The sequence below is a fragment of the Accipiter gentilis genome, chromosome 4 (genome assembly GCF_929443795.1).
Source record: "Accipiter gentilis chromosome 4, bAccGen1.1, whole genome shotgun sequence".
Taxonomy (NCBI): Eukaryota; Metazoa; Chordata; class Aves; order Accipitriformes; family Accipitridae; genus Astur; species Astur gentilis.
In genome coordinates, this window is record NC_064883.1 from 5,216,958 (window position 1) to 5,231,002 (window position 14,045).

A 14,045-nucleotide genomic window follows, 5' to 3' on the forward strand; every position below is an offset into this window, starting at 1 on the left:
ACAAGGGTTATGGAGGAGGGAGGGATAGGTGGATACCTCTCTAGTGGGGGCTTTGACTATGCCTGAATACAGCCATGTTGAGGGACAAATCAAAAGCTTATCATTAAGCAATCCCCCTGCAGATCTATAGCCTCTAGCCACAAATAATACTAGCTGCAATAAAGCATTCAATTTGGAGAGAGGATATGTTTGAAATGGCAGCAGTCCTTTTACCTTGACCTTAAACAGGGCCACAGGGCTTTCTAATGCTGCAGGAGGCTGAGGTCAGTGTGTTGCTGCAGGAGAAGGGTTTGGGGCAGGAGGAACAACTACCAGCAGATTTAGCCACTGAAGTTCTGCTAGTGTCTGGAAGAAAAAAAGAAGAAAAAAAAGAAAAAAAGAAAAAAATAAAAAAAAGAAAAAAAAAAAAATTTTGTGGGATATACTAGAACAGATCTACCCCGACATGAAGCTTGTCAGCAGCGTTTGGCAAGTAGTGCTTTCAGCTCAGGAATTTATTTGTACAAACCAGAAAAGCTCTCAGAGCACTTATTAGTTTAACTGCAACCTGAAGGACAACATAGCTGTACATGTTTTTTTTTCCAGCACGTCCAGTACAAATCAGTCACATCACATAGGTGATAATTTTACTGAGAAATTATACACAGCAATTTTGTATGCTGGAGGTACTGCCCGGGCTCTGCTCAGTGCATTGCATAATATTCCTACCCAGCTGTTCAGCCAAGCTGCAGTAATCCACCATCGGTATGAAGCTACAGACCAGATAACAACCGGTACAAAGTGCTGCACTACGTTGTGAGAGGCGGCTAGGCAGTGTAGGAGGCTGCCTTTTGGGAACATCCCCATGGCAAACGCCCAGAAATACCTGTACAAATGGCCTTGGTCTTAATATGCCACACATTGTCCAACAGCAGGAGCACAACTGTACGTGCTGTATTTGACTCTCCACACTGGTAAACCTGTGCTGCAGGAATCTGCTGTCCTAGGTCAGCCTGTCAGTAAACTAAACAAGAATGGATATAGAGGGACAGAACGAGCAACCATTCCCAGAGAGAGTGGCCAGCTTTTGGCCTCTGATAACCTCTTGTATTAATTGATACTAGCTTTTCTTTCTATTTGAAGACACGAGTGGAAAGAGGGAGTGAACTGAAGTACCCAGTTCCCTCATTTTCCACTAAATTAATTTTGTTTTGAACAAATATTGAGAATTTTACTGTGAGTCAGCAAAACCACAAGCAATATTTGCACTGTCATAACTGCTAAATAGTAAGTGTGGTTAATGATCACAATTAAGCTGTGTGCTTATAGCATTGCTCTTCCTGACTACTGACAAATAAAGTCCATCAGCATTACTAATGTTAGAGCAGCAGTACAATTCACTAAAAACTAAGCAGGTATTCCTACCTTTATAATGAAGGCAGACGAAACTGCTTGTGTGCTTTGCTCAATATAGTTTGGATTGCTGTGGCCAAGAAGTTACTTGATAAAGACAACAATTACGAATGAGCAAGCTCTTGTAATGTAGTGCTAGAAACATACAATTGTTTCCATTGCAACACTGCAGCTGAGTAAGCACTATAGCATGACCTCCCCCAACCTGGCTAGTAATAGTCATTGTCCCCAGTGATGCTACAGAACAACACTCCCTCCTCACTCATTTCCTACCGAACACACATGTCCTCAAGGCTTCTCCCTACCCAGAAGTCTCGGCATCTGCCTGCATGCGTAGAAAGTGGGGGTGACTGCAGAGCAGCAGCAGTTCACCTCCTTGTTGCAACCTCTCACCAAGGAATTGGTTATATTCCTCCTCTTTGGCTCTGCAGAACCCTTCTAGAACGGACTTGATTCAGCTTTGGATGAATCAAAATAAGCCAAGACTGCTAACCGCACATTGTCACTGAAGCTGACCCTTGAGCCCAAAGAGTGCAGGTTAGCAAGTCAGAATTAACGTAAAATGTGTGGAGATGGAAGGAACAGAGATGACTGGTTCCTGTCCAGTTCTGCACCCTGCAGTCTCAGTGCCAATTCCACCGCCAAGACTGATGTGACCTGTAGGCTGGCAGAGCCATGTCATGCGAGATCAGCTTGCTCACTTGCTCCCCTGGACACTCAGGACTTGACAATGTTTTAAGAAAGGCAAGAGGAAAAGGAATCTTCTGAATAACTAAGGCCATTTTTCCAAACAGGTTACATAAAGGCAAACACGTTATCTTTGATTTGGTTAAATTAATTAGAAACAAGTTTAGATCACTTTGGGCATTCACATAAACAACCACCACTGTTTTCTTTTATAAGGTTATTCTGATGCTTTTTAAGCACTCAAACAAATTGTCTTTTCTAAATACCGCAGTATTTTATTGACAAGTGATGGAAAATGTAGTGTCTCCTCTGCAAACAATCTACACACAGTGGCTGGTACTGAGTAAAAGTGAAACTCACTGCAGTACAGTTTTACATAGGGTTAATAAGAAAAGTACAGAGTATAACGTAGCAGCTAAAGGGCAGAACACATATTTCTTCCTACCATTCCACTGACTTGAAACCTGTCCTAGGTCACTCATTTACCCATACTGGTACTCATGTACCAATAGGTACACCCATTTACCTCCTCACTCAGTAAAGGAGAGGAGGAAACAATTACCAGAGATGCTCCTGGTGTGATGTAGCTATACACCAATAATTTTCCTAGGCTGAACCGAACAGCTGAGGGACCTCATACACCAAAACATATGTTGTGTCAAAAGAAGGCAGTTCAGCAGATGAGGCTAATGTACTACTACCCACAACCACCCAGCAAAAGAAGGGTACCTCTAGTTAACAGATTACTTTGGACCAAGTTAGATTTGATCTATATATAGATAGGAAGAGAAATATATAAATAAAACATATACAGAATTCATTTTAAAGTACCAGAACAAATCTGAGAGCACAGATGACCACATAGCACTCAGAAGAATGTTGCAAGGGGAAGTACTTGCCATGTGAAAATGAATCTGTGCTTCCGGCCTTTACCTTAAGGGAGTGGTCAAAAATGCCATATCCCCAACCATCTGCCCTGTTGCTACACACCTCAGTGTAAACACCATGTCTCTAGGAGATAATCTTTGTAGGTAGTTAAAGGATCTACAGATTAAGTCTCCTTTACTCTCCTTTAAGGTGTCTTCTGCTAGCTTACCAGGACACGATTCCTTCTCCTCTTCCAAGTGGGAACAGACCATTCCATCAGAAAACCATGAAGATACTCTCTTCTTCCATTTTACCTCGTGCCTGTTTCCCTTCCAGATCTCTTACACTTTTTCAGTTGCACTTTCAAATAACGTGCCAGTCCTGAAAAGCCAATGCCGTGAAAACTTAAGCTAAAAAGTAACTAGCATGGACTCTGTCTGTGGCAGGTTACCTCCTCAGGGGCTGTGCCAGCCTGTGCAACCCTTACACAGTAAACAGTTGAAAAAGTCTTACACTGTCATTCATTGTATGCTTGTCCAGAAGTGTCTTCCCAAAATAGAAGCAGGCAGTGCACTCACCTGCAGATCTCCGTTGTCCTTATCCATACCGTAATCCTCAAAGCATACTGGAAGACACTGTTCTGGCAAAATGACAAAGCAAGGCACTAAGCAGAAATATTTCCTTCTTCTTTTTTTTTTTAAACATCTTTTTATTAGCACAGTAACAAATGCAGACTTAAGTAGCCCACAACATACAACCAATCCACTGAGTGACTCCTATTCCACGCCTTACAGTTAAACAGCTTAAGGTATTTCACTACAGGTTACCGTCAGTCTTGATTAAACCCTTTATTCTTTTCACAAAGATAGATTGGCTTATAAAATAATACATTAACTACTTCTCATTTCATATATGAGGCCATATATCCACCTCTCCGTATCACAGATCATGAGATGACAGTCTTTAAAAAGGATTTGTTAAATACCAATGTGCCCTCCATAGGGGAAAACAATCCCGACATCTTTTTACAAAAAAACCAAACCAAACCAAAAAAAAAAAACCAACAAAAAAAACCCCAAAAAACCCGAGAACAAAATAAACCCCTAAACCCAAAACAAAACAAAAAGCAAAAACAGTGTGTAGAGTCTTGAAAGGACTTTTACATAAATGTCAACATATGTACCTGTACAAAATTAAGCTGTTTTAATCTTTTACATATTGCAAGCAAACTGAAAACCAAAGAAGTCTAAGAAGTTTACATTCTTCTCGGTACTATATGTGAGCTAATATTGCTGAACTAATTACAGTCTTAAAATATGCTATTCCCAATCCTAGCTGTCTACTGTAGCAAGATACCTTAAGTTACAACAACAAAATCTTAGGAAATAAAAGACTGAATAAAATCTGTTATAGAAATACCCTACTCTTTACCAGCACCCTCCCTCCCCCCACCCCTTCAAAATCATAAGCAGCTCTTTCCATCACAGACGAATAATGTAAGAGTTTGACGAAAATCCAATTTATGTAGCATATCTTTTGGTCCATTGTCTGGCCATTCTGTCATGCTCTGCTCTGTTAGTCATATACTGAGTGGCAATACTTCCGACCAGGGGGTCAGCTGAAAAGAAAACAAACCACTTACTTCAGACAAGTTACCAAATAAAAACTTAAAAATAAAGCGGAAGTGTGAATTTAATACAAGGGAATCACACTGGTAAAGGTACATTGCAGCAATCTACATATACTGAATTGATGGTCTGTATCTTCACTGATTTGTGTGTATTTGGTGACGTACTAATCTATTACTTAATAAGGAGCAAAATACCAATTAAAGTTTTAAGGAGTTTAAAAGACAACAATCCAACAGTCCTATTTTGCATTACTGAGGACCTTCACTGATTTATGAGTTTCAGGTTCATTGTACCACTTCTAAAAGTGGCTGGGACATACTCATTGCTAAGTGTACTTGTATCAATATAAACCTGCCTTCTAGGAAAGATCGGATCTCAAGGAAGGGTTTTCTTTTTTTCAACAAGTTTCTTATACACAATATAGTGTGAAATCTGGTGTTTGTCTCATCTTTAGATGCATATAGAAATACAACCCGTAGAACTGACTCTGGAAGCCAAGACACATTTCCTCTTAACAACCAGTGTGGATAACAGGTGGGTTAGAGAAGCAGCGAGGACTACCTGTGGCATAGTTGGTCACCAGTTTTAAACAGAGGATGGAAAGCAAAAGGCTAATCCCCTTGTTTTCAGAACTGCGTTTGTGGCTCTTCTAGCTCCATTACTGAATGACTACAGCCCTACAGACCAGCAAAGAGCATTTAACCCTTACCCAAAACCAGAGTTGGTTTGGAAGGGGAAGGAGTTTTCATGTGCAGGAGGAGGAGGACCAGCCACTTTCCTCGCGGGTCAGCCTGAGGAGCGGTGAACAGCAGGCAGGTAGGGTGTATCACCTCCACCACCTCCAGCCCCTCTCCGGCTGCCCTGGAGAGGGAAACGTGCCGCGCTGGAGGCCGGAGCCCAGAGCTGCACTGGCCGAAGCCAACGGGATGAGATGGGGGCCACGTCATTTGGGTGCCGGGTGGGGGGTGCAAGGGGGCAGGCGGCCTGCCTGGCCGCGCAGGGGACTTACCCGGGTTGCAGTCTGTGAGGAGGGAGCAGATGGAGAGGAGAACTTTCGAAATGGTTAACGCTGGACTCCAGTTGTCTTTTAAAATGTCCAGGCAGATGACGCCTTGGCTGTTAATATTGCAGTGGTAGATTCTTGTCCGAAACGTTACCTGCAAGAAACGGGTATCAGCTGGCGTGCTGGGGTCCCGCGCACCAGGCGGTGAAGTGACGGGCAGCAAAAAGCGAAGGGAAAGGAGAAGAGCCCGGGTGCGCTGGCGGAGAAGGGGGCACGAAGGGGGCGCAGAGAGACCGACCCGGCCGGGGCCGGGGCCGGGGCCGGGCTCCCCGGGCCGCCGCCGCCCTCTCGCGGCCGTTGGCGGGAGCACACCCGCCCCACGGCCCCACGGCCCCCGCCCCACGCCGGGCCGGGCCGGGCCGGGCCGCTCTGCGACGGGCAGGGGACGGCCGGGCTCCCCGGGGGGTCCCCGACAGCCCCACCTCGGCCGACGGCAGCCGCCTTGCACTAAAAATGGCACTTCCCGCCGGTCGTTCCAGGGGAAGAGAAAAGATAGAGCCCGCGTACATCTTCCGATGCCAGAGGCAAATCAGAAAGAGCCTGATGCAAACTAAGAAATAAATCGAGGCCTCACGGGCGCGTGGCTGGCAGCACGGTTCCAGGCCCCTCCGCGTACACCTGAGCAGCGTTAAGACACACCGTGAGGGCTGACGGCACGGGCTTCCCGTCCCAAGGATTGGGACAGGGAACCGAAACACAGAACGTGGGTGACTTATGGGAGAGGACCACTGCGGCCTCAGCACCGGCTCAAGCCTGACAACACATTCACCGTCTCCCTGCAAAACAACGGCCCAGCTTGGGTGCTGATGGTCACCGTGAAACCCAGGTTGTGGGGGTTTTAATTTATTTTTTTTAATTACCTTTTGTCTTTTTGCTCACAGCAGCAAAGGGGCCTGGGGCTTTAACACCAGCATTTTTCTCCCACTGGGCTCCCACGGCCTTGTGAAATCTCCCAGACAGGCCACGGTACTTGGAAATGCAGCTCCCATCACTATTAAGAGCTCAGCAATTGGGGGAGTTGGTTGGATTTTATTATTTTCAAATTTGGGAGATGTGAATGAGCTGGGCAGCTTGCCACAGAAGTTATCCAAAAGGGAAACAAAAGCACCACGAGCCGTTTTCAGGAGAATACAATGTGACCTGCAGAAAGGCCTCACTCTGACTCACTGGATGAACAGCAACAAAAAATTTGGTGGAACTTGCATGGATTAGGATTATCTGCATGAATAAAGGTTGGCGGGTTCATGCCCTAAATCCTCGGAATTTGTCAGCTATCCACACCCACAAATTTTATTGTCTGTTTATAGGTCACGGGGGTATTTGCAAAACATGCTCGGTAAGCGTGCAGTATGACAAGAACACACTAGTGCTTTCTCTCAAGATGAGACCAGCCCACACATAAAACTTGCCAGCCAGCCCTCATTTTTTTCTACTGTCTTTCTGATGCAAAAATTTTGCCTGTGACCCTCCCTCTCGCAGGCTTGGGGAGCAGGCACGAGGGAGGGTGACACAGCTACAAAAGCCCAGTGCCTGGTGTGTGTCCATGCCCTGCATCCGTGCGGTGTTCCCAAGAACACTCCTGATACACGAAGCACATGGGCTATTTTCGGACTCGCAAAAGCAGCTACTTGTCACACAGGAGACGCCCACACTGTATGCTTGGGGAGACTTTCTGCTTTGTTCCTTGTAAACTGCTTGGATTTTAGATTAAACCAGGAAGCAAGCAAGCAACCAAACAAAAAACCCCCACCAAATCCCCACAATTTTGCACATTATGGGTGAGAATAGCAAAACGTCTGCAAGACAGTGGAGATGTGTCCCCCTCACACACCTTCTGCAATAAGCTGCAACTCCCAAAACCAAGAACCCCTACTGCTTTCTACCTAGGGAACCTTAGAGGCATAGCAGGTAAGAAACCAAAGTGACCTTTGTTTCCCAGGTCATCTAATCCTCAGAGGAAAAGCCGCAACAACTCTCTACAGTCATATGGAAGTCCATGTACATCAGCCTGAGCAGAAGGTGGATCTGACTCTGTGGCACTTGCCCCAACCCATACTGTTCAGGGCAAAACAGCAGGTTGTGGCATTTGCAGTTGCTGGCAATGGCTTGGGTTCCCAAGCAGCCCTCAGCCCAGCCCCACTGCTTGCTCAGTATTTCTGTACTTGACCTGCAGCATCGGTCTCCTTCCAAGAAGGCTTCTAAATGTAGGTGAGGTAATAATTTTAACAGATTAAACACTTCCAGAAGGGGAAGCGTAGAGTATTTCCAAGTTGATACAATAAGGACCAAATTAACAAGAGAGGTCAAGAGTTCTAATTTGTAAACATAGAAAGATGTTAAACCTGATTCTGAGCACAAAAGCTAAGTACTCTGTAGGCAGTGTCTCAGTACAGTTGACTAATAACTGGTAACAAAGCATGAATTCTGTTTGCCTTTAAGAATAAGACTTACTTTTTAATTATTATTTGTCAAGGAAGGGAAAGAGAGAAAGGAAGAAGACTCTCATATATTTGCAGAACAGCCTGGTTCCTTAAGAAACCTTAAAATACAATCCTTAAGGGTCACATCCATGACACCAAAAGCAGTTTTCTCCAGTTAGAGGAACTCTACCTAACCAAAGCACTGTGGGAAAAATCTAAATTTGTTTTTACTTAAGCAGCAAGTCAGAACTGGGATGGTGTTAGACATATGTAGTCCAGGTGTTTGCCATTTACAATTTTTGCTGATGGTACAAAAGCCAGCTGTGCAGGGAATCCAAATGAAGCTGTGAGAGGGGGAGGAATTGGAGGCCCACTTAAAGCCAAAGCATTTAAAGTAAATGTTCATTACACCTTAAAGAGGAAAAAATAAATAAAATAAAAAAAAATTCACATAAACCTAGCAGATTCAGACCAAAACCAAGAGAAACTGAGTTATTTCAAAGGTAGTACAATGTATTCAGGGTCAAGAGAACAGCATGTGGAATAGCGGAAAAACATAGTGTAACTGAACAATCCTTTGGAAATGTCCCACCTGAGATTACATTAATGCAGTAACTACACAGAGTTAAGCACAGCTTTTGAAAAGACATAAAAGAAGCTAATCTGAACCTTACCCTGAAGTGATAGAAGAGGTTAATTTACACTAGAAGCAAAATGGGAGTGGAGGGAAGGAAGTGGTTAGAGGTTATTAATACAAATGATCAAAGCACACACCAGGTCAACACAAGATACTGTTTTCACCTCAATAAATGAAATCTAACCCAACTATAATGTAACTCTTGGGAAAACGTCCATTGTAATAGTACAAAAGAATACCAATCATCTTGAGCACTAACTACTGAACTCTTAAATTCTAATTATACTTGTTTATTGGATTCTCCTGAATCCAGGCCCACCCAGCATGTGCCTGACTCAATTGCTATCTGAAACAAAGGCAAAACCAGAATACTACACAAAATTAGAAAACATAAAAGCAGAGAACAGATTAACACTAATATCTTCAAAGTGTTGTATGGAATGCCCAATAAATGCAAAAGAACTCCATTATACATATTTAGGACAGGAGAAAGAGTATCTCTCCCTGTACCAGATTTCTCCCACTGAAGTTTCTTGTACTGTGCAATGCATTTCCAAGTCAAATTTTAAGACCCTTATTTTCTCCAGCCTCAAGTACAGTAGTGCAGTCCCTCTTTACATCCTTCCAGGAATCTGTTAATATCACTTCCAGCACAGTCCTCTGGCTCTCCGATAGCAATATCCTCTACCCAAAAGCTTGCTCCAACATACTGAATCAGACCTGCTAGACTCAGTCCTCAAAGGCTGCACCTGTATATCCTTCATCACACATCTCTAGGATGCTTGTCAACCACACAGCATTTGTCAATAGTGGCTAGGCCTCAATACCTTCTCTCTCACATATTCCTAAGGGCTTGGAAGCCTGCCAGGGTGACCAGTTTCACCTCACTTTATTTAAGAAGGTAAATCCTTTAATAACATTTCATTTTCAACTTATGAAATGTGTTCTACTATAGGCACTTCACTACGGGGCAGCCCACAGCACAGACTGTCCTTGTAAGAATTACTGAGGACTCAAAGAGGCAGTAGGGGTTTTCTTCCACTGATCTTGCAAGGCTTACCAAGGAAAAGTCAAGGGAAACTGGTCCTTTCACTCTAGAGATCTCAATCTTTTCAGAGGTCAAGGCTTTTGAAATGACCTTCAACCACTCTACTGCTCTACTAGTGCTTATTATCAAAAGGATACACTAGGTTTTGTTTCAAATAGCTGTTTCTTTATTTCTTGCCCTAAAAGACAAATATAGGAAGGCTATGGTAATTATATTAGTCCCACCACTTCCAGATGACCCACAAACATTATTTATCAGTCACTGCAAGCAGTTGGGCAATCTGAAATCAACAAATTAGTGGGAATAAAGCAGGAGCAATATTATAATTATATTTTCCACATTATCACTGACTAACACTAGTGTAGGTGTTAACACAGGAGCCGCTATAAGAGTCTTGGGTTCTCAGCAAAAGAAAGTTTAAACCTGAAGTACTCAAGTAGCACAAGTACGCTCTATTAGAGCACTGCTATGCTTTCTCCTATATCCCATCTCAATGTGACTGAAGCTATATGTGTTTTTTTTCCCATACATATATATGGTTTGTCAACCACCTTGGACTCTGCTAGATGGAAGACTCAATTTAAATGCAACTCTGCTACAATACAGTGAATCTCCACTAAACTACTCTTTTAAGGCCTCACTGAGTGGTGCCTGCTTTTTTTTTTTTTTTTTTTTAATCCTGCCTTTCTTTTCATCTGGGTGAGGGTTTACATCCAAAGATAAAGGCAGAGAGATCCCTGTCAGAAGCACAGAGCAGAAAGCAGGTCTGAGCTGGAATGACAAAACTGTATCTTTGGTTCTGCATCAGGGAACTTGGCATATAGGGCTGTCTTAATACCATTGGTAGTTTTAATATTGTCTTGTAAGGCATCATGCTGGATAAGCCTGGGACGATAAATGCTTCTGACTTGTAGCATAGAAAGCAAAGGTGTAGCAAAGCACAGATGGGAAGGTAAAAGCTCCCTCTTTAAATGCTTACTGGGCTCACAACAGAAGATACTGCATATAGTCGGCTGGACAATAAATTTTCCAATCAAATTAATTAAACCAAAATAATGAAAAACTATTCTGAACTGAATTAAACTCTACCAGAAGACACAAGAGAACCACCTGTGCTGCAAGAGAACCTCCAAACAGGAATGGACAGGCGCCAGCACGAAATCACTAGAGATGTCCCAAGGTAGACCATGCTGCTTGTGAACTGGAGCCCTAGCTTAGGGGTAGAATTTAAGGTCCTGTTGATACTACCAGAAACCCTGAAGTTATGCTAGCAAGGTCAGTTTCTTTAATTTGGGAAGCTTGTCTTAATTTGTCTGGTATGACCAATTAGCCTTGTCTCCACTGAGATGGACTGATGGCCTGAACTATGGCAAGTCCTTTCTACTGCAGACTAGACCAAAGTCTGAAGATGGGGCAGTCACTGGTGTTTATCTCATCAATGCAACAACTTTTAAAGTAGAAAGTTAAACACGCACATAAATGCTTTCAGATACAAGGCAAACATGAACTGTACACACAACCACCTTTTCTTGTAACCCAACACTCTTCCTCCAGCCAAGTATGTGAACCACAAGATAACATCCACTTGCACTGGTATTTGCCTTGTGGCATTGGAACATAACAAGACTGGAATATAAGAGCTTCACAGATACAACACACCTACAGAAAAAGTTTGTTACTGTACAAGCAGGTGAACAACACAAGTACCCAACAAAACTGAAAAATTAAACACGACTTTAGTGGCCAAAACACATGTAACTGTTATGCTTGTGGTAACCGAGTGGTTTGAGAAACAAATACTTCTATCCTTTCTCCTCTCCCAAAGTTTATTTACTTTTCAGTTTCTCAGGCCTGTCCTGATGCTTGCACTAATTGCTTAGGACCTCTTATAAACAGAAGCAGAGAAAAAGAAAATAAGCTCTAAAATAGCGATCAAGAGGACTTGAAAAGCTGTTAACATTTAGCTAATAGAAACCAACGTATTGTCCGAAACAAGCTGAAGCTTGCTCTTAAAGAGAGTAGCTTTCAAATGGGCTGCATTCCATTAACACTGCTTCTTGCTACTTGATGGTCTGTTGACCATTCATGACTTAAGACATCAGCTACAGGTCTCTTACCTTTGGAGGCTTGAAAGGATATTCTGGTGTGAATGTGATGTCAAGGAAGAAAACACCTCCCTCATAGACTGAACCTGGAGGTCCTAGAATGGTTGATCTCCATTCATAGATGTTATCACCTTTGGGGCCAGCGCTACGAGATGAAAAAACCAAATGGTTTAGGAATATTACCACAGTTCAAATAAATATGACCTCTTACATTCTTCAAGTATGATATGGAAGAAAGTTTTCAGTGTTATACTTCATACACCACCTGAAGTAAAGACAGGGATTAAAAGTAGATTGAATCCTTCCAAAAATTTCAGAGATCTTACCTGGACTTACCAGTGTTCCAGACTGCTCAGCAAAGCTGAGAAACTAGAGGTGGGGTATGGTTTTCAGCTTCTCTCACCTGACATTTATAAGAGCAGGACTGCCCAGAACTACTCCTAAATATGCTACGCAATCTCAAAACAAAAGAAAAGTTAAGTTTCAAAGGAAAATTTCCTACTGGATTTCAGAAATGGCTCTTCCAGCTCAGCCTTAATAACGCTGTACTACATGAAAGACCATACGAAATTAATTAAGGACTTATGTTGATTTTATTAATCTTGTGTGATCTTTAAAATTAAAATATATTCCCATATTATTGTTAAACCAAGGCTCATGGTATAACTGAAGGAAGCCAAATACATGATGATACTCTTAAATGTCAAAATTTTCTACACTTTTACCATTTTGCTACAGTGATTTCTAGAATGAGGCCCTAAGAACTCAGACCATTGATATTGTTTGTATTGTGGAACTGCTTTTGTAAGGGGAATTAAAATCACTGTGTCAAATTAAAACAGCACTTTCTCAAATCAGCTTTGTCTAATTCTAGATTCTCCCTAACTTGCCAGCAGCTCACCAAGAGCAGTACAAACTAAAGGTGTTGCAGAACACAAATGTCTGTTTGTTGAAAGTTAGATCTACCGAGATCCTCAGACACTTGTATTCTGTAGAGTGCCATATGTCACCGAGTATTTCTAAGTACAGCTCAACCTATAAAGCCATTAATGGTTTAGGACTCCATTGCTACCTCTTTCTTTCTGTGCTGCTATGGTAGTATTTTATCTGTAAGATGCCAGAGCTGAAAACTCCCTCTGCATAAGGGGAGGTGCTGACACACCTTTTTCCATCATGGATGTGCTATGACTTTGGAAATCTCTTCTCCCCTTGTTCTGTAAGGGGCTGGATTTTAACAACCCTAATACAAGGCAAACCAGCCTTGCTCTTCTTTCCCTATTCTTTTAACAAGGCTAATGCAAGACAGAAGGATGATAAAAAAAAAAAAGGGGCTCTTTTCATATTATAACAATCATGGAGCGGTATTACTTGAGGGAAGGCAATCCAATAAATTCAATATATACATGACAATATGCGTTTGAGAAATGTGAAGGGAACCAGAGTAATTGTTAGGTGTTAGTAAGTGCTAGAAATAGAAATACAACTATGAAAACATAAATTTTCAATGTAACGGCAGTGATCAGAGACAGTCTTTTTTCCCCTGCTCTTGCAGTACCGGTGAACATGTTCCTGACAGCAGGGGAATTGAGGGAGACAAATGAAGTTAATTCTGTTATCAAACCTAAAATTTTATTTTCAGATTAAGCTAAAAACAGAAGTTCACAATACATTGGTGCTAAATAGTTCAACAATAGCAAAGCTATGACTAAAAGCATGCTTCCAGGGGAAGGAAAGCATGTAAGAAACCAGTAAAGGAAGACAGGTTCTCTGCAAAGTGATGCACCAGCCACTAGGGAAAGATTTCTCTCCACAGAACACAAAATCCCACGCAGCTTAAGATCGGTACTAAATTAAAGTAAAAGCCATTCCATCCTGAACACTCCTGGCATCCTGCTCCACCTTAATGACTTGTCCCTGTCCTATGCAGGTCTATATATTTGGGCACTCAGTACTCTCCAGCTACCACTTGTGCATTAGACTGGAAGAGCGTTGTATTTTGACAGGAAGCTCTACCTCTTGAAAGACACCAGCTTAACTGTGCAAACTTAGTGAAAAGGACTCTGGGGCACCCTTAGCCACCACTCCAAGGAATCACCTCTTTATGTACGTATTAGCAACCTACTGACACACTGTCATTACTGCAAGTTGCACCGGTGATCATCCTCCCCTCCCTTCCCTAAAGATGGAGCTACTGA

At 42.6% G+C, this 14,045-nt stretch overlaps 1 protein-coding gene across 5 annotated transcripts in view; it reads right to left on the reverse strand.

Moving 5' to 3' along the window:
* Positions 1-27: 27 nt before the first annotated feature.
* The window catches only part of UBE2E1 (ubiquitin conjugating enzyme E2 E1), a 50,474-nt gene continuing 36,456 nt past the window's right edge, over positions 28-14,045 (reverse strand). For 2 of the 5 annotated variants that reach the window (XM_049799017.1, XM_049799018.1), the window contains exons 4-6: positions 11,863-11,995; positions 5,587-5,734; positions 3,176-4,564 (exon numbers count right to left, since the gene is read on the reverse strand). In XM_049799017.1, coding sequence (XP_049654974.1) covers positions 4,467-4,564; positions 5,587-5,734; positions 11,863-11,995 — 379 coding nt within the window. In that variant the 3' untranslated portion in view covers positions 3,176-4,466. Of the gene's footprint in view, positions 346-1,404; positions 1,463-3,175; positions 4,565-5,286; positions 5,486-5,586; positions 5,735-11,862; positions 11,996-14,045 lie in introns of those variants that run through there. The other 3 variants (XR_007505859.1, XR_007505858.1, XR_007505857.1) reach the window with 3 other exon arrangements.